The 19,410-nt window shown below is 40.3% G+C and overlaps 3 protein-coding genes across 3 annotated transcripts in view; 2 read left to right on the top strand and 1 right to left on the bottom strand.

Moving 5' to 3' along the window:
- Positions 1-3,332: 3,332 nt before the first annotated feature.
- Positions 3,333-9,579, top strand: LOC117769383 (neuronal acetylcholine receptor subunit non-alpha-3-like). Its single transcript, XM_034598257.1, is given in 8 exon segments — positions 3,333-3,633; positions 5,220-5,371; positions 7,268-7,312; positions 7,607-7,716; positions 7,888-7,940; positions 7,943-8,007; positions 8,009-8,797; positions 8,901-9,579. Coding segments are annotated over 8 exon segments (1,461 nt in total). The 5' UTR covers positions 3,333-3,551; the 3' UTR covers positions 9,066-9,579.
- A 645-nt stretch (positions 9,580-10,224) lies between these two features.
- LOC117769384 (uncharacterized protein C3orf85-like) lies at positions 10,225-11,732 on the bottom strand. The gene is made up of 5 exons (XM_034598258.1): positions 11,653-11,732; positions 11,315-11,350; positions 11,000-11,124; positions 10,835-10,920; positions 10,225-10,554 (listed from the first exon to the last, which is right to left on the bottom strand). The coding sequence occupies exons 2-5, from the start codon at positions 11,346-11,348 to the stop codon at positions 10,476-10,478; spliced, it is 324 nt and encodes a 107-aa protein (XP_034454149.1). The 5' UTR covers positions 11,349-11,350; positions 11,653-11,732; the 3' UTR covers positions 10,225-10,475.
- A 4,383-nt stretch (positions 11,733-16,115) lies between these two features.
- Positions 16,116-19,410, top strand: part of LOC117769382 (neuronal acetylcholine receptor subunit alpha-7-like) — a 30,623-nt gene continuing 27,328 nt past the window's right edge. The window contains exon 1 of the mRNA XM_034598256.1: positions 16,116-16,461. Coding sequence (XP_034454147.1) covers positions 16,392-16,461 — 70 coding nt within the window. The 5' untranslated portion in view covers positions 16,116-16,391. The remainder of the gene's footprint in view (positions 16,462-19,410) is intronic.

The raw sequence follows: 19,410 nt of genomic DNA, 5'->3' as shown, positions 1-19,410 counted from the left end.
ACACACACACACACACACACACACACACACACACACACACAGACTTGAGATTCAAACAATCAGGGGCCTTTTCTTCTTATCGCGTCAGTCGGATGAAAACAAAAGTAAAAGTAGTGTTGTTATCGAGATGAAGTGTCATGTTACAGGTCAATGAATATTTTGTGTGCATGTGTGTGTGTGTGTGTGTGTGTGTCTGCTGAGTGAGATCTTTTTCCAGTCTATCAGTGACAGTTCCTTTCCCTTCCTTCCCTTTCATTTCCTTTAAAATGTCCTCTCATTATCATAAGTAACATCTTTTACTCTAATCTGGTCAGAATCCTTTCCATCTATTTTGCTCTGCAGTTCTTTGCTATTTTAGATGATTACAATATCAAATAAGCAAACTCTTGAAGTATCGATGAGTGGGGATTTGGTTTTTCATCACATCACTTGAAAGCTCGACTGATTTAAAAAAAAGTGTAAATCCTCTCTAAGCTTATTTGGGATCCATTGATATTCCAAAGTTTACAGGGTTATTGTGCTTTCATTTAAAGTGCTGGTGGTAGCGATAGTGGGCTAACAGTGGGAGACCACTCACTGATTTCTCCTTTGAAGCTTGTGTAAGGTTAGATTTTCTTTCTTCAATCCCCCCTCCTGCCTTTCTCGCTCCTTTAAATAAATAAAAAAAACCTTAACAAACAGATTAAGATTAAACCCGTAGGCCGTGGGAGACAAGGCTGTTTCCTTCTTTTTATTAAATATTTCTGCACCAAAAAATCTAATCAAATTATGCAGATTTTAATTATGAGCTCAACCACAGCTGAGAAAACAAAAACAACACCAAACAGACGAGAACACTAACACACAAACGCCTTAACATTTGTTAAACACACACATACACACACACACACACACACACACACACACACACACACACACACACACACACACACACACACACACACACACTGTGCAGCTGCCCACAGTCGTCTAGGAAGGGGCCGGCAGGTTTCCAGCCTGCGAGAATTCATGTTTCCGAATGATCAGAGGCGAGGAGGATGGGACGATCTCAGAGGCAGCAGCTGCCCACCCCACGGCTCCAAGTGGAGCAGAAAATCAGGATAATTTCATTGTGATAATCAGCCTCCCGTTATCCCCGTCACTTAAACCCGTGGAGGAGAAAGAGACAGGGGAAGAGAGAGAGGAGAGGGTACCAGAGAGAGGGAGAGAGAGAGGGGAGGGTGGAGAGAGAGAGGAGATGGTACCAGAGAGAGGGAGAGAGGAGAGGGTACTAGAAAGAGAGAGGGAGAGAGGAGAGGGTACCAGAAAGAGAGAGGGAGAGAGGGGAGGGTACCAGAGAGAAGGAAGAAAGGAAGAGGAAGAGAAAGAAAGAAAATGTGTGCTTCATGCCTGGTTAACTGCAGAATATACTGTATGTGTGTGTGTCTGTGCTGGTGTCTGTGTGTTTGTGCTTATCTCACTATACTTGTGAGGACCCACATTATCCCTCTTTAAAGTCATTTCACCTAAATTACAAACTCAATAACTGATACTGTAGTTTTGAAGATATTCATTGCAGATAACTGTAGTTGGGCATATTTAAAAACTCCACAGCAGCGTATCTGTCTTTTATATTTCATGCTCTCATATAATCCACAGACCTTTGCTGCCAACAGGTTTTACTGGAACTGAGAGTTGAAATATTTCGGTTTTAAACTCATCGCAGTGAAGTCTGTGGACCTTCAGAGCTACAGGGACTTCTCCTGAACATTTCCTTTATGCACCGTGGATAAAGTTTTATTCGCCTCCATTGTGATCTGCCTGCACAGCCTTCAGAGGCTGATCCTTTCAAAACCATCTCCACCTCTGAGCTGTTGTGACCATATAGTAGATTATTGGCTCACTATGTTTACCTCCCACTTTAGGATCTTAAAATTCAACTGAGGGTGATAATAATAATAATAATAATAATAATAATAACCTACAGAGCACATTTTCTACACTGTCCTGACACATACTGTATGTTTGAGTTCAGCTCAGGGGTTTTCATCATCGTTTGACTCACTACACTGCAGTGAATATATACATTGTATAGTAAGATATATATGGACGTCTTTGTGTACATGGCATCAGTGTCCCTCTTCTTGGTTGAATGGGAGAACATTTCTGTTGGCGCTCTCCAAAACTGTGTAAAGCACCACTCTAGTTTACTGATTCCTTAGACTATGTAATAACTCATATTGGTGTTTAATACTATCAGATGTCTACCTACTGTTGGCTGCACAGTGAACAATCCAGTTTTTTTTTTTTATCCTGAACAAAGAGCATTCATTACAACCAAAGACTGCACCAGTGCACTGACCCTAACACTGCCTTATATTTACCTGCACCCGGAATAAACACTCATAGATCCCATCAATGTCTTGTTTCTTACATTTGTCGAACCCTTTGAGGAATCAGACAGCAGCTCAGTGAACACACTCTGCAGCTGAATATTCAGCTATGAAATGTGTTGTTGTTTTCATCTCTATCTGATGACACTGACTTGTGTCATGGATAATTAAACATTTTTGTAAAAAGAATGTAAAACAATGCACATGCAGCTATATGTACTGCATGTCACGAGAGTAGTCACTGTATGTAGCTGCTTTTAGTGGTTGGAGAATAGGATCAATAACAGCAATGCAATTCCAGTTAAAGGAATACGTTGTCTCAAATTAAATGAATAAAGCTATGAAACCATGGATATGACCCTGTAAGATGTGGACACAATCATGAGTTCAGGTTGAGGGATTACTGTGAGTTTCCATTATATTCATGTTCCGCACCATTACATATTTGCCTATTCACCCAAATAACAGCAAAGACCTTTGCTGTCTCGTAATAATATGATGTCCTGGGTTTGGTGTTCCTATCAGCGCCCTCCAGTGGAGGAGTCTATGTGGGATACACAGTTGATCTGATTACATCTGCCAATTAGACCCTGATTCTGTAACCTTGTTTAGATAAGTGCTCTACAAATAAATGTATTATTATTATTAAAATTAATAATAAAACGTTCAGAGTTTCAACACATAACGATTGATGTAACACAGATTTGTCAAACAAGCAAACATATTTTCAAATACAAGGTCATAACTTCAAGTTTCTTTAGACGAATATAAACTAGTGGTTGTTTTTTTTATAGTTAAAGCAGCAGAATACTACAAGGTAATAAAACAAATTACTGGCCAGCAACATCACAAGAATAAAGCTTGCTTAAGATTTTTCGGAGCAGTTTTTAAACACTACGCCTCAGCCCCTCCTCCTCCTCCTTCCCTCTCCTCCCTCCTCCTCCTCCTCCTCCTCCAAAGAGCCGCTCCCCGCGACGCACCCACTCCTACAGCTACAGTGTCCGGACACCGGCCACATGCGCCGCCGTCGTCCTCTGTTCACCGGCAGCAGGGAGCTTGTTCTCCGCCTTCAAGCCACTGAGCACCACTGATGGAAAACCCTGCGTGTCGTCCATCTCAGTGTGCGCAGCGCAGCGTGTAGCTCCAGGAGCGCTCCTCCGGATCCAGGACACCGTCATCATGAAGTTGGTGGTCCTCCTCCTCTTCCTCCCCTTCCTCCTCATGTGGACGTCCTGCCCGCGGTGTCTCGCCAGCATCGCCGGTAAGAAAACTGAATAAATATGCGACTTTACTCATTCAATGCTTTTGCGTTTCTTTTGTGGCAACACGAGGACAGGATGAAGTCTGGCGAGAGACCATGTGGCGCAACACTCGTGGCTGATGAAGATTTAAATCAACTCTACACAGCATTGGACGACGTTCTCAAACAAAAAGTATCACCTGCTCATTCACTGCTGGTCTATTAGAGTGTGTCTTACAGAAATCGTTTTTAGTTTCCCCATATCTGTTATTTCTATTCAAAGATTGAACTATTTCCACAAAGATGTTTTTACTCTAAATGTGTAAATGTGATAACAAGAATGAAATGGAAATAATCCGATGCAGGCTGTAGTATTATTTCACTCCTCTGCACACATCCATTCAACCAGATCAGATTTTATATATCTTCCAGTAGAGTTCATCAGTGTAGTGTCATGGCCCAGCTCTGTCTCTGCTGAAGTCGATGAGACAAACTGGAACACAAGTGTCAGATGTCAGTGTCTCACTGTGCTTTCACTGTGACACACAGAGGTGACACTGTGGGATTAAAATGCACTTGATTGGACTGGTGATGCTTTACATTATTCACCCATGAGTCAGATGACGTCAGATGGGAAACAGGCTGCAGGTTTAAGGTCAAAGGTCGACACTCTTCCTCCCTACCTCCACACACAACTTGGCGTCCTCAGTGTCTTAATTTCATAACTGTGTCTCGTCAATATTATATATATAAATGTGTTTCTGTCGCTTCAGACACACCAGATCCCCTCAGGGTGATTGAAATGCTGACTTTTCTTCTTGATACAGTTTTGTTATCTCTGCCCCTCCCCCTTTATTTGAACCAATAAATGTCAGACGTTTGTCATTTTCCAGAGAGACAGACGTTTATCTCCACATGGATTGAGATGAGCTGGATTTGGAACATTAGAACCTGTAATATCCACCACTGTTTCCACTTGTTTTGCACATTCTTACTTGTTACACCAATTGGTTATAGAATAAAACAAAAGCACTGATCATTTCTAATGGGACACATTTTGTTGGATAACATTTGTTAGTGCTAAACAAACAAGACATTTTAGCCTGAAGTGAATTCATGCACAAGATAAATTTCTTACTTTGTAAAACATGCAAGTCCCTTTCTTCTCAGTTCGCTCTCATGTTTCTCAGACCTCCGCTTGGGGATTAAACTGTAAACAGTCTAACCATTGACAAACTTGTCTGTGCTCCTGGGCCAAACTTTTAATTAGCGGCCAAACACAATTTGTAACATCAAACAGTTGTTAATGAGCAGGGCCACAGAGATGGGTGGAAATAGTCCCAGAGGTCCTGTTACTTACTCAAGAATACTACAAGAGTAACCCAACTGCATCGTTAATCTTGAACAGTACCTTGTGAAAAGTTGATTAGTACAGTAGCGTCAACCAGGTCTGAACAGATCAACTTCAGTGACTTACCCATACTTATTTGCAGTTGTTTCTTTCCACTAACATAGCAGAAGTAAGGTACTGCCTGTGGAAGACAGACGTATATCACAGAGCACTGTAACATTGAATGGTCATTAATCCATATTCCTCCTTATTCCAGCTAAAAATGAGTTTGTGTCTTTGGCGGAGATGGAGGACGAGCTGCTGAGGAACCTTTTCCAAGGCTACCAGCGCTGGGTCAGGCCAATCCAACGAGCCAATGACACTATTAGAGTACGTTTAGGACTCAAGATCTCCCAGCTGGTTGATGTGGTGAGGATGAACGCACAAACACACACAATAACATGTCTACGCACCCATGTTTTCAAGTGGATTTATTCGTTTATCATTAATTTTATTAATGTTAAAATAAGCCTTAACCCTTTAACTTAATCTAAACTGAATCCTAAAACCACTGAAACAACAAGTGGATCCATCTTACAAACAATATACCTTTTCCATAAAACAATCATATTTCACAATTTTTAATTTAAGCTGTTGTCAGAAACACGTCAGTAAATACCCACATTAAACTGACACTTTAATCCTGTCTTATGTTTGCTAGACTTCAGTGGGCTTGGAATGGAATATTGATCAGTAGTAAATCGTCAGCCTCATCATTTAACTGCTAAAGCAAATAAACTTGCACAAACCTTATAAAACACAGACTTAAGGTTAAGGTCTTAATTAAAGTAAAGGAAGACAGTTAAATTAGAATCCATCCATCAATTCTAACAAAGGTTGTTATTTTGGTTCAGCCGTGTCGCTGTCCACGGTGCTGAAACCAAACAGCCGCAGTGTCACAGTGCGGAGCTTTCCGTGGTCCTGAAATAGATCCGGAGCACTCTCTTCGTATCTACAAGCGCACAGTCGCTCTCTCTGTGGAGTGTTTCTTTAATATTTCAGAGGCATGCTGTGATGGCTTTACTCGGTTTAGGCGTTCAAGAGGAGGAAACGGAGGATGCTTATAGAGGAACCACTCTCCTTTGCCTTAAATATGCATCTCACCCAGTTTAGGATTAACTCTTCCGTTCTTCCACCTGACACAAGTGGTAGCAGAAGACAATCTGGGATGAATTAAACAAAGCCTCTTTATGGTTTTGCAGAGAGTAGAGATTTATGTCCATGTTCTGTTGGATTTTTTAAAGAATAGATCAAGGGCAGAGAGCGAACCAGACTTACTGCAGCTCGGCTTCACTGTCCCCTGAGTGTTTCTGAGCTGCTGCATGTCTCTTTATTAGATTATGGTTCACCTCTGCTTTGTGTGATCACCAAAACATCCAACTCACTCTGACAGCCGGGGTCAGCTCTGGATACATTGAACACATACGTATTTAAATATATCTCTTTTCTCTTATTTCTCTGAAGTCTCAATTCTTCATCTCAAACTTTGGTGATGTGAAGACAAATGTTTAATTGTTAACCACTCTCCATCTCTCATTTCCTGTTATTCCTGTCCCGTTCTATTTAGCTCCTGCTGTATTTATATTGCTTCAGCCGGTCCACTGCACCCACCTCTAGCTTCATGTCTCTTTTTCTTGTTTGCTAAGGAAGTGGCAGAGACAGATAAATGAGATTATGTCTGCTTTCACAGAGGGAAAGCAAAGGATGATTTAGTTTGCTTGTAACCAAGCTTCTCATCTATTCCACTAACATCTGATGCTTTGATGGAATCCCTACATCAGAATTAGTGTGTGCTTAAAACATCTCATACACACCGACTTTTTTGTCAATAGATATGAAAGTATTACTTTGAAAATAGAGGATAATTTTAATTTAGAATATCTAGGGCTACTAATATCTGCACGTTTAATGTCTATATCAATATAAATTTAAGATATCCTAACCCTAACCCATAAAGAACATTAGGTAAAAGCGTTTATCTAAAGCTTATTACTCTGACATTTACAAACATCCCTGAATCTTTTACAGCATCACAAAATACAATTTAATTGTATTTACTTTTTATTTATTTGGTCCATTTATTTAAAGTCTTCTTAATCCGTTTGGGAACTTTGGCCTGCTTCAGCCATTTGCTTTGAATTTCCATGATAAGAAACCTTTATTTTCATTTTAACCATTATATGTCCCGACGACCTTCACATTCTTATTCTTCTTTTGGTTTTTACCCCATTATTTGACTTTTGGTCTGTTGTTTTTTTTATCCAGGATGAGAAGAACCAGCTCATGACAACTAATGTTTGGCTGTGTCAGGTAAGCAAGAGGAAACATTGAGTCTCTACATAAAATCTTACCACTTGAATCCACTGGTCAAGAAAAGACACAAGCTGATATTTGTTTAGCAGAGCCAAAAACAAAATTCACATTATCTAGTAATATTATTTATTGCCAAACAAGATAATAAGGCAGGTGTCTGATAAGATATAAATAATAATGCTGGGAATGGGTTGGCCAGATATGTGTATTCATGTATTCATAAATTCAAGCTAAACTGCTTATTCTTAAGTTTTATATATAGGTCTAATGATCCAACCCTCTTTGATCCAGGAGTGGCTCGATTACAAGCTGCGATGGAATCCAGACAAATATGGAGGAATCACGTCCATCAGAGTTCCCTCTGAAAATATCTGGCTGCCAGACATCGTCCTCTATGAGAAGTAAGAGTTCTCTTTCAAGTTCAGTTTCAAATGATTTACAAACATTACATGTCTGGGGAAGCTTTGACTATTTTAATAAGAGAAAACAAACCAAGCAAGATAATTATCAGTGAATTTAGTTTTTATGTTGTTTTCAATGAAAAAGACAGATTACTTTCTTTGTTTCTTCAGTGCTGATGGGCGTTTCGAGGGCTCCCTGATGACCAAAGCCATTGTCAAGTACACCGTATGATCACCTGGACACCACCTGCCAGTTACAAGTCGGCCTGCACCATGGATGTCACCTTTTTCCCCTTTTGACCGCCAGAACTGCACCATGAAGTTTGGCTCCTGGACCTACGATGGCCACATGGTGGATCTGGGTCTGATGGACTACCAGGTAGATCGAAAAGACTTCTTTGACAATGGGGAGTGGCAGATCCTCAATGCCACCGGTGCCAGAGGAAACCGGAAGGATGGCTTGTATTCATACCCCTTCATTACGTACTCTTTTATTTTGAAGAGGCTACCGCTGTTCTACACTCTCTTCCTCATATTCCCCTGTTTGGGTTTGTCCTTTCTGACCGTCTTGGTGTTTTACCTTCCTTCAGACGAAGGAGAGAAGCTGTCACTTTCTACCTCTGTCCTCGTCTCGCTCACTGTGTTCCTCCTGGTCATAGAGGAGATCATCCCCTCCTCCTCCAAGGTGATCCCACTCATCGGAGAGTACCTGCTCTTCATCATGATCTTCGTCACGCTCTCAATCATCGTCACCGTCTTTGTCATCAACGTCCACCACCGCTCCTCTGCGACCTACCACCCCATGTCCCCGTGGGTTCGTAGCCTCTTCCTCCAAAAACTGCCGAGGCTGCTCTGCATGCGCGGACACATCGACCGCTACCACTACCCAGAGCTGGCCCCTGAGAGCCCTGAGCTGAAGACTCGCTCTGGAGCGCGGAGAGCAGGGCAGAGGAGCGGAGCCCATGGACAGGCGACTTCTGAGGGGAAGGACGAAGAAGCCTGGGCGACCATGTTGGAGAAGGCCATCTACTCAGTGCGGTACATCAGCAGACACATCCGCAAGGAGCACTTCATCCGCGAGGTGTGTTTAGGATGAATCATCAAAGATTGAAGTAATAATCATTTAACGGATTAATGTGTCAATGAGTTGTTTTCACATCTCTCATTTCCCCTGTTTTTCCCAGGTGGTACAAGACTGGAAGTTTGTGGCCCAGGTGTTAGACAGGATCTTCCTGTGGGCTTTCCTCACCGTCGCAATACTGGGTACCATCCTCATCTTCACTCCAGCGCTGCAGAATTTCTTGAAAATCCCTCTTCCAACTGCGAGAGAGGATTCACCTTCACACTAGGGGCAATAACACGTGACTTTCACAGACAACCGCTGATCCACCTTCAAGAATCTTTTAAACACTTGAACAAGAGGAAGCCCCAGCAGGGGCTTTTTAAAGGTGAACACTGACACTTAGATTTTTAGTTAGGTTTCTTCTCTAGATCCACTGTGTAATATGTTCTTTATGTCAGTATGTGTACAATTTCATTTGATTTAATAATGATGACATAATATAGTATTTAAGCTTCAATTATATGAAACTTTAAGTGTAAAGTATAAAGTTAAACTACACATTTTATAATTTGCTTATTTCATGTACCTAAACTAATGTCCTCATTATTACTTAATGTTTTAGGGGACATTTCCCTTGATATTGTTGTATGTGGTGGATTTGTTTTCTTGAGTTGTGTCATTTTTGTATTTATTTCTTCAACAATCTAATTCACGTTATGATTATTCTGTCACAACATTAAGATAATCACATACACGAAGCACAAAATACCTCTTACTCTAACTACTAGTTATATATCATAGGGGAAAGAAACAACTTAATTGCTCAACGTGTCAACAACAACAATGTCTATATCTCTTATGTACTGATGTCTGTCTCGTCCCCTTAAAATAAAAAACTTGCTACATTTGGTCACTGCTCATCGACAATTCATTTGAAGCTACATCAAGTTCGATAAATGTAATGCATTTACATGAATTCTCTAAATTATACAACCTTCAAAAGTTCAGTATTTGTATGGCCCTGATGTATTTTATTACACTAATAAAGTTGTTTTGAATACACAGTTTTATGTAATAGGTGACAACCTGTTTGTCACTATTTTGTAAAATGAAACTCAAAGTTGTCCATTATATTATACAGTATATTGCATTCAATGGCAATGTGGAATAGTCCAGTCACACACGATAACAAAGCTTGGGCACATCAACAGCACCAACCTAGATGGCAGCACCACCTAGAGGTTAATCACAGACATGACAAAAATATCCCGTCTAAAAGACAGGATATTTCCCCTGAAACAAACCTTTATGAAATGAATTATTATTTTCTTCTCTGGAAACCAAGTCCACTTCCCCTTTCCTCAGACCACAGGATTGAATCAGGGTGTATATGAAAAACAACCTGCATCTTTAAAAAAACACCGTTAAATTGTTTCATTTGCTTTTATTTAAACATTTATTGAATAAAATGTTTGATTACAGATACATCATTCTAATAGTAAAAACAACTAAAAACAACTGATAGATAGATAGATAGATAGATAGATAGAAAGCCTTCATTGTTCCACTGTACTGTTCACTGTAAAACATATTATGCTGTTTTATTCTAACTGCAACTATAATGTTCAGATACAGTACAGTATAGAAAAACCAAACTAATATTCATCCACTCCTCAGTTTCCTTTGTCTGTGTCGTCTATCTGTGTTGACCTGTCTGACTGTCCAGGTGAGCCTGAGCATTACGCAGCATCTCCATATACAGCCTGTTGTTTTCACTGTAACACAGACAAATAACAGAGATACAGGGAAAAGGAAATTCAAAATTAGTGACATCAAATAAAAGAAGGGGTATCTAAACAATGCAAAGAAATTGATATCATACATTTAAAAGCAAGTGATGTGTTCCAGGGATCATATTTAAAGCTGCACTGCAATTCAGGGTTTATCAGTGGGGCACTGGTGTGGTAAAATGGGAGGAATATACTATTGTACTAAAACTGCCTTCACTTGCAAAATAAAATCTCGTCATGTCATGGTTCTGATCATCTCACTCACTCAGCCACGGAGCGGTCAAACATCAGGTTACTCATGTCCATGTAGTACTGAGCATCTGTCCGAATAGCCGTCCAGTACTCGTTGGCCTGAAACACAAAGATGGGTTATCATACAAAACCCTCAGACTGACTCATGGCGTGTGTCCACACCACGGCACAGTGTCACCTGTTCTTGAATGGTGTAACCCCACTGGTTCTGAGAGTTGTGTGGATCCCAGTATCCTGACTGTCTCTTCAGCCTGATGAAACGCTTTGCCTCCTCTTCTTTCACGAAGGGGGCGGCAAACATCCCTAAAACACAGTGTTAAGAGCACATCACTTCAAAAAAGACAATATACAATAAATATGAGGGAATTCTAAGGGTTGAATATAATCATTTACATGTAATTGAGTTCTGATTTTAAATAATCAAGTATTATTTTTTCTTTACACAGAACTTAAAATGTATGGATTGATATGAACAAAGTTCAGTCCAACTCACCACTCAGGAGGGCAAACAGGATCACAAACGTCATGTCTATAAAATACATTAAAAAGTCATGAATATCTGCGACACTAGGATTCATAGAAATATATTAATATTTGTGTAGTGGCTGCACCAGCAACCTCAGGAACATGGTGGTAACCTTTTTTCATCAGTTTAATTTGCTTAGTTTAGGTTTCTGTCTCTCTGGTCTACCTGCTTGGTCCCTGACAATCTGCATGCAATTATTTTTTCTCATGTTCTAAAATTTAACAATAGCTATATGGATACGTGATGGAGAAAATAGAGGAAAAACTAAAAAAGATCCAAAATTTAGAGGAAAGAGTGAGATTTACCTGCAGTGTGAGCAGTGAGCTGTCTGAGAGTCACAGCTCAGAATCCCTCAGCTGAATGTAAACGTGAACAAGAGTTTCTTTCACCGATATTTACCAGCAACCAGAGGAATGAATGGAATCAAGCATCAAGCCGACCGGTCAAGGCTGACCCTGACTGACCATCCAAACACACACACACACACACACACACACACACACACACACACACACACACACACACACACACACACACTCTGGCGAGTCCCCACGGGAACAGGTCATGGCTGTGAGATTCAACATTAAGATGGCGCCGTCTGCTATGTAAACAAACACACAGCATGACTCTTGATTTCAGCAAAGGTCTCAGTTATTCCACTAAAAATGTTTCTCTACTTGTGTTTGTTTTATTCATGAAATCAACAAGATTCCATAACCAAACTTAACTCTGTCTAAAAGGAATAAAGTTTAGTGTTCAATATGTGCAAACAACTACATGTTTTTTGTTTATTACTAATTGCCCTGATTGTTTTAAATTGTCTTTTTCTAATACAGATGTGAGGTTTCTGTCTTTTATATTATATAACAACAATCATTTGTGGTTATTGAAGTATTATAGTACATATATCATAAATATACAATCATTTTGTGCATGTCAACATTTTGTCCACTGGGTGGAGAGCTAACCACAGTTTAAATGGTTTCTGCACCAGTCACTTATCTAATGTTTGATACTAGTTGACATTAAAGACGATGACATTAATGGTAAAATAAATGCTCATTGTTCTTCTAAAGGTATTAAAAGCTGTGTCAATGTATTCAAACAATCTGCAGAGGAAGAAAACAAAGGAGAGCACAGATGGCGCAGTTAATTTAGGACAGAAAAAAAAGCAATGAAGGTGTAAAATAAAAGTCTTACTTATGTGTTGCATTTAATGGAGGAGGAATATATGCAGAGTGTAGCTTCACCTTAAGGAAAGGTAAAAGATTCAAAACCTCTTTTTTTTTCAAAGACAAGCTTCAAAGTTTCTTATTTCAAAGCAGCTCCCGTGAGTATTAATTTAGTTTCTACTTCTTGAGGTGCTGCATTAAATCAGGAGACTTCCTGTGAATATGTTTCTGTGTGATGTAAAATTTACACACTCGCTCAAACACAAGCCAACAGGAAAATGTCCACCCATAAGTTGAACTGAGAATAAGTGGATTCACAAAGAGACAGCGGCAGAATAAAATAATTAATTTCATTAATAATGAAAACCTTTTTTTCTATTTATGAACTTAGCCATGTCTAAGTGTGTGTATATAAATGTGAGTAACTCTTTCTTTCATCACACATTGACTGTTTCCCTTTTTGCTGTGAACTGTTTTGTGTTTTCCAGGCTGTCTCTCCCTCACCCTCGACGACACTGACCTTATCCACAGCAAACTTTTAAATGTGTGAGAGAGGTCTGACCTTTCTTTGACATCCCATAATAACCAGAGCCACCACCTGCACAGCGTAACAAAGACAAATGACAGAGGAGGGGTTTCTTCAGGAAAACGTCATCATGTGGGCAGATATTCATACAAACCTTAACAACATGTATTAAAGTACAGAAAAAAACCTCATATTATTCGTTACTTTGATCATTTTTCAAAATATAACTGCACCGTCGCAAGCACTCACACACAACATGCACACTCACAACCATAAACAGCAATTCTTATCCACAAATAAATACACACACATGCACACACACACGCACGCACACCTTGGCAATAGCTCTGGGACCTGTGCGCACTCTGTCACAGTAAAAGCTATTTTGCGTTTTTCACACATCAAAGGTAGCGACTCAGACAAAAACTAAAACTCATCTGACCCCATTCTATCACACACACACACACACACATACGCACACACACATACATGCAGTCACATGCACCCTGCTGGGACGAGCGAATAATTCAAGTACATCATTTAGAAACAGGGGAAGGGGGTTGAGAAGGATGTTTAACAAAATATGGGACTGGAACTTTAATACACATCTTTGAAGGAGTGTCGATCGAGTTGAGGAAACGTGTCAACATCAGAGTTTATCAGTTGTTTGTACCCTGGTGTTGTAAGTTAAAATGAGAGGAATCATGGGGCTCTGTCTGTGTTTGTTTTAAGCTGTGGAAGACAAATAGAAGAAAAGACAGAGAGAGAAGAGAACAAACGGTAACTCCACAAAATGTGAGTCCATTAGCAGAACACCTCTCATTTATAATAGATGGAGAATTAACGGCTTCCCTCAGGTCTCCCTCCGCACTCCTTTTAGCGCTCAGTCTTTATTCTCTGCTGCTGTTCAGTGGATCAGTGCATTTAAAAATATTCAATCGTGCTGCAGATTGGAACGGTCGCAGTGCAGCATGATAAAAAAACTCAACAACTCCCGTCTTTGAAACATCAACTAATAAGTCCACAAGTATCCACTCACATCTACTCAGAGTCTTTGATGACTAAACCAAGTGTTTGACCTGTTGAGAAGTGTCTTTCCTCCATTACTTAGAGTTGAGGGCTCAGTTTTGAGTTCATCTCGGTGTCTGTTTGTTATTTTTGGCTTAAAAGAGCCAGGGGTCCCAGAAGGCAACACACTGCTGGAGGTGTGTTTCTGCTTCCTGAGGTGAGAGATTGGGTTTTTTGTTGTGTGTGTTTTTTGTTGTGTATTTTCTCTAGTGTGTGACAGTATTTGTTTTGCAGCCGCCCTCCCATGGGGTGAAACAAGAAAGTGCAAAAAGAGGTAACACATCGATGGAAAAATATATATGATGAAGAAAAACACACAAGAAAATGTTGGCATACTATATATATATATATATATATATGCATATACACATACATCCTATAGATGAAACGATAGAATCAAATTATGATTCTAAACAATCTTTAGACTTTACAAGTAATAATGTCATACTTTAGTTGACTAGGCATTTGCACTGCAGCTCTTCATAAAACCTCTGTAAAGTTACACCAAACTTTTCAGCTTTCATTTCACAGTTGGCCCAATGCAGGGATTTCAAAATTGGGTCCCCAGCAAACCTGGGATTAGTTGAATGTCACCGCGCCTTTTCTCCCACTGGAGGTTTGCCCAGTGAGAGCGGGGATGAAGGTTGTGATCAGAGTTTTCAGTGAGCCCACCTACAGATCTGTACCAAATCACATCTAACAGCAGCACTGTTGGAGCTCCATGAGACGGAGACGTGCGGGATATGAACATTTTTAAAAACTGGTCTAATACCAGTGGCACAGGACTGACTTCTTAGATGAGACGACGCTGCTCCCATGAGAGGGGAGAGAGAAAGGGAGCCAGGCGGTGAGATCATTTAGAGAAGTGTCTCATTGCCTGCTGGATCCCATTTCTGACTGAAATTATTTATGGGCTGGAATAAATAGGTAATTTTAATATGCATCAAAAAGGAGGGAAATATGTGACTCAGTATTTGTGACTGAGGGGAGTGGGAAATGAAAGCACATCACGTTCACATGTGATAATCCACAGCTGTGGGAGAAGAAGAAGCTGGTTGTGATCTGCAGTCGTGTCCAGAAAAAACACTGACATGAGGGATGAGTGTATTTGTGTGTTTGTGACTCAATGACTAAACAAACACTTAACACAACATGGATATATACATTTCTAAAGTTGATGTGGTGAACGTTTTAGCGAACAGATGTGAACATGGAGGGACATTATAGCTTTTGTCTGCAGGGATATGAAGATGAATTCAAGTCCAATATTCTCTCTCCCTCTCGCTCGGTGGTGTAAAAACTTAGTTCACCAGCTAGTATCGAACTTTGTCTTTCTGCTGTTTGGTGCTGAGCTGGTCGTGTGCAAATGGTTAAATAGTGTTTGAGCTGAAAGCAGCAGCCTGATCAGAGCAGAAAGAGTGAACCATAAGTTAAACAAATAATAAAGTTAAAGAAGCTTAATAATTGGCTTTCTATGATCCCAGAAAAGTTGAACTACACAAACCATTAACAATCTCTCAACAAATCCAAGTTGTTCTATGTAGAAAGGGAATTACAGGATAAGTTTTTAATTAATTCACAAGTGAACAGCCTACAACTTGTGTGGCTCTCATGAGAGCACATGCTTCTGCCAAGTCCCCATATGAAACCACATTTAAATTCACTGGATCTAGATTTGGATCTGCACCAAATTGCACACACTCATAAATATCAGTCCCCTGAACATGTCTGATTTTTGTTTTCATCAGGATCCACGAATCATCATCTGAGGAATCAACGAAAATGATAGAAAGTCTACACAATGTTAAAGAAAGTGAAATAATAAAAAGTAGATCAGCTCCCATGTTGTGTTATGTTGTGTTGTGTTTGTGTTTGTGTTTGTGTTAGGGTTGTGTTATGTTGTGTTGTGTTTGTGTTGTGATCTGTTGTATTGAGTTTGTGTTGCATTGAGTTTGTGTTGCATTGTGTTGTGTTCATGTTTGCGTTTACAGGTTGATTTCTGCACTGCTCAGACGCGCGCCCCCGTGCAGCAGCGTCGCGTCGTGTTTGTGAGGGACTGTGTTCCTGTTCCTGACGCAGCGTGAACGCGCATATCTTAACTCCACTTTCATTCCGGTCTGTCAGTCTTCCTCGTCCTCTGTCTCCCTCCTCTCCTCCTCTTCCTCTGTCTCCAGCCTCATGTTCACACCACCACCACCGAGCCGGAGCACTTCACCTGTGTAGCCGACACCGAGAGCCCGCTGCCGGCGGCCGGCGGAGTCCACTGAGCGGTGCCAGGATGCGGTGCCACAAGTTTTGGGGCGCATGGTCCTTTGGGTTTTACGTTTGGACGGCCATGCTTTTCAGAGGTAGGTGAGGAGAGAAGTGGCTCTGGAGCCTCTCTGAGGGTTTTCTTTTGTTTTTAGACACTTTCTTTAGTAAGTGCATGTGTTTGGACTAATGAGGGATTTAGAACTTCATCATTTTGACAAAGAAAGCACTAATCTCCATGTAGTGAGGTGAAAGTAAATCTACATTGAATTTGAATCTGTGTCCTGACTAATGATCTTTGTATGAATCATTTTTCTACAACTAACTTGGTTATTTGGGCAATATTAGTACCTGACTGTATTTGGAAGCATTTTATTTTACTTTAATCAAAACCCTGTTACTTTTTATTGTGGGATAACAGAGATGGAACTTTTTAATATTTCATTTTAAGTCATGAAGCCCATGGAGGAGACCCCGGAGGACTGAATCATTGTAATTTAGTACAGAGTCAGCAAATGTTCTGTTTGATAATACTGGCTTCTGGATCTTTATATAAAAAACTTGAATGTGAAACAGAATGGTTCTCAATAGTTCTGACCCATTAAAAGGATGATTTAATACACTAAGTTATTTTTAAACGCTGTGCACGTTTATGTGTGTGTGTGAGAGCGATATTAATGTATGCTTGTTCATGTGCAATGAGATGTGCATCCATAATTCTCTCCTAAGCCCCAACTTATCACCATCATCAGCAGCAGCAGCAGCAGCTTCACCATCTGGGTTGCTTACTTTACAGTTTGTGACGCAGCGGCTTTGCTGAAGATTTCCCATCAAACCTTCTCTGTGCATGTGTGCATGTGTGCACCATAAAAGCTGCCACCATGTCCTCACCTCTACTGATCCAGCCAGTGGTTTTATACCCTGCAGGCAAGATTGGAAGATTGACCTTTAATAATTGAAACAAAGACCGAAGGACACGGTAAAGAGGGTTGGTCACAGGACAGGAGGCACAGTCATTTATGGACAGTTGTTGGTGTTCAGCATCTGCTTTGTCTGCTGTCAAAGTTGTGAGAGCACCGCAAAATAAATATACAGCTTCACAAGTCATGTCGGTTAGACCTTGGTATTGAAATCAAAGGGGCTTTCTGTATGAACAAGATGAGAAAATGTTTTTCTTTGCAGTTTTTGAGTCTTGGGATTGAAATGCAGTTAGTATGAAACAGTGGAATTGGGAACCATATGGACAGATCTACGGATTTCTTAGTAATGTTGTGACATGGCATTTGACTGTTGGAAGGAGAGTAGAGGCTTCCGGGGCTTTGAGCAATGGGGATTAGCGATCGGCTATAGCTGCTTGTAGGCCGTGCATGTGCACATTCAATGTACAATTGATAAGCAGCTTTAGTCTGTCAAGGGAAACACAAGACAATTGTCAAAACAGGACATTTGGGACGATTTAGATTCCTTCCAACTGACAGATGATTTTCTAATAACTTGTTCTTGATGCAAACAGACACAGTGAGTTGAGAGATGGTGCCGTAACAGGAGCCATCATCGGCATACATATGGTTGTTTAGTTTTTTGTTTAAGTTTCAGTTGCTCCATGTTCAACTAGGATCTGGTAACACCTCACAGACTAAATTGTTTTCCTGGCCGTCACTCAGAGAATCAGAGACTGGTAAGACAGAAGTTGCACAGATGCTGAGGTAGCATCCGCTTGATTTCAATGCAGCGCCTCATCTCTCTCCAAGTCTTCGTCTGTCACTTCCTCTCTCACAGACTCTTCCTCTCTCTGTCTGCCTCGTAGTTTTTTCATGCTCAGCAATATTTCACACCTTCCCAGACCTATTATCATGAAGTTTATGCAGTTTGGTTCAACCCTTGTTCAGCATTTCAGTCAGGTATAAGGTGACTAAACTACGATCGTCAACAAGTTGTGTTGCCGTCAGCGTCCTGTGTAAGGTCGTCCTATATGAGCATACCAGTATGGATGTGGCAGCGATGCACTCAGCGGTGCAGAGGTCTTAGCTCCTGGATTAGGATTAAACATCCAGTGGTTTTAGGGCTCCGAGCCTTCAAGCATAGATTATAAATCTCTGCTATATTAATCTGTCCATCGAAAACTTCATTAACACACCCACCGCTGTAGTCACATGACATTTTGAGCGTCACAAACACACGAAATGGTAATGAGCAACTCCTTTGCACAAAAAGATAGACAGAAAGTGTAGAAGGTTGTAATCTGTCTTTTTCAGCATTAGTTCATCTCTGTGGCCTCCTTTACTGTCCCTCATCTGTCTGTTTCATCCTCCCCTCTGTCTCCTTGATGCCCCCTGTTCCCCCTCATCATCAAAGATTTTATATGTCACTCCTTGTCAGTGACTTGCAGCCCCTCTCGTGCCTTTTTGTGTGGTGTATGCAGGTTTCAGAGGCCGTAATTTAAATCTTACAGTATTGCCAGCTGGAATTCTCCTTTACACAAGCAATGCAGCCAGAATGCAGTGAATGGAATCTGTGGTTTCCTTTAATTTATAGTAAATTACATATATAATCATATATAAAAGGGATACAATAATCAAATATTTAGGTACATAATTTATATTTTGGTCCAGTCCAAAGTCAACATGTAATGTTGACTATAAAAATCTGACTAGTGTTGTACTTAAGCATTAGTGAGCATAAGTGAAGCATAAGCATTGTGACATTTCACCTTTTGCGGGGTCATCTTTAGGAAATTATTCCAGATGCTTGACTTTTTCTCCATCTTGTTATTGTGTTGTAGTTGTAGTCTTAAGGCATTTTAGTAGGACTTACGTGCTAAGAAAATTTCTATGTCAATAAAGTTTATAGAAGTTTGTATGTACGTGTATGACATTGACGAACCAGGGGTGAATGAACTTAAAACTGACTAGTCTAGCTTTGATAATCGAATAAAAACAAATCTAGTGAGAACTTATCAACTCCTTGAGTTAAATCAGAAAATGTCTGCCTTGAACTGTCACATCAAAGCTAAGTGTGAATAGCAACCTGTACACAATTGTGAATGT

This window comes from Hippoglossus hippoglossus, chromosome 10, assembly GCF_009819705.1.
Source record: "Hippoglossus hippoglossus isolate fHipHip1 chromosome 10, fHipHip1.pri, whole genome shotgun sequence".
Lineage (NCBI taxonomy): Eukaryota > Metazoa > Chordata > Actinopteri > Pleuronectiformes > Pleuronectidae > Hippoglossus > Hippoglossus hippoglossus.
The sequence above is the reverse complement of the archived record's forward strand: the minus strand, read 5'-3'. Positions and strand labels throughout refer to the sequence as shown.

Bases quoted from the DNA above. Each gene is read 5' to 3' on its own strand.
- LOC117769384 (XM_034598258.1), bottom strand. From the start codon at position 11,348: ATGACGTTTGTGATCCTGTTTGCCCTCCTGAGTG. The intron at 11,125-11,314 runs GTGAGTTGGACT...ACTGTGTTTTAG, and splicing joins CCTGTTTGCCCTCCTGAGTG to GGATGTTTGCCGCCCCCTTC. The intron at 10,555-10,834 runs GTGAGTGAGATG...TCTGTGTTACAG, and splicing joins TTTGACCGCTCCGTGGCTGA to TGAAAACAACAGGCTGTATA.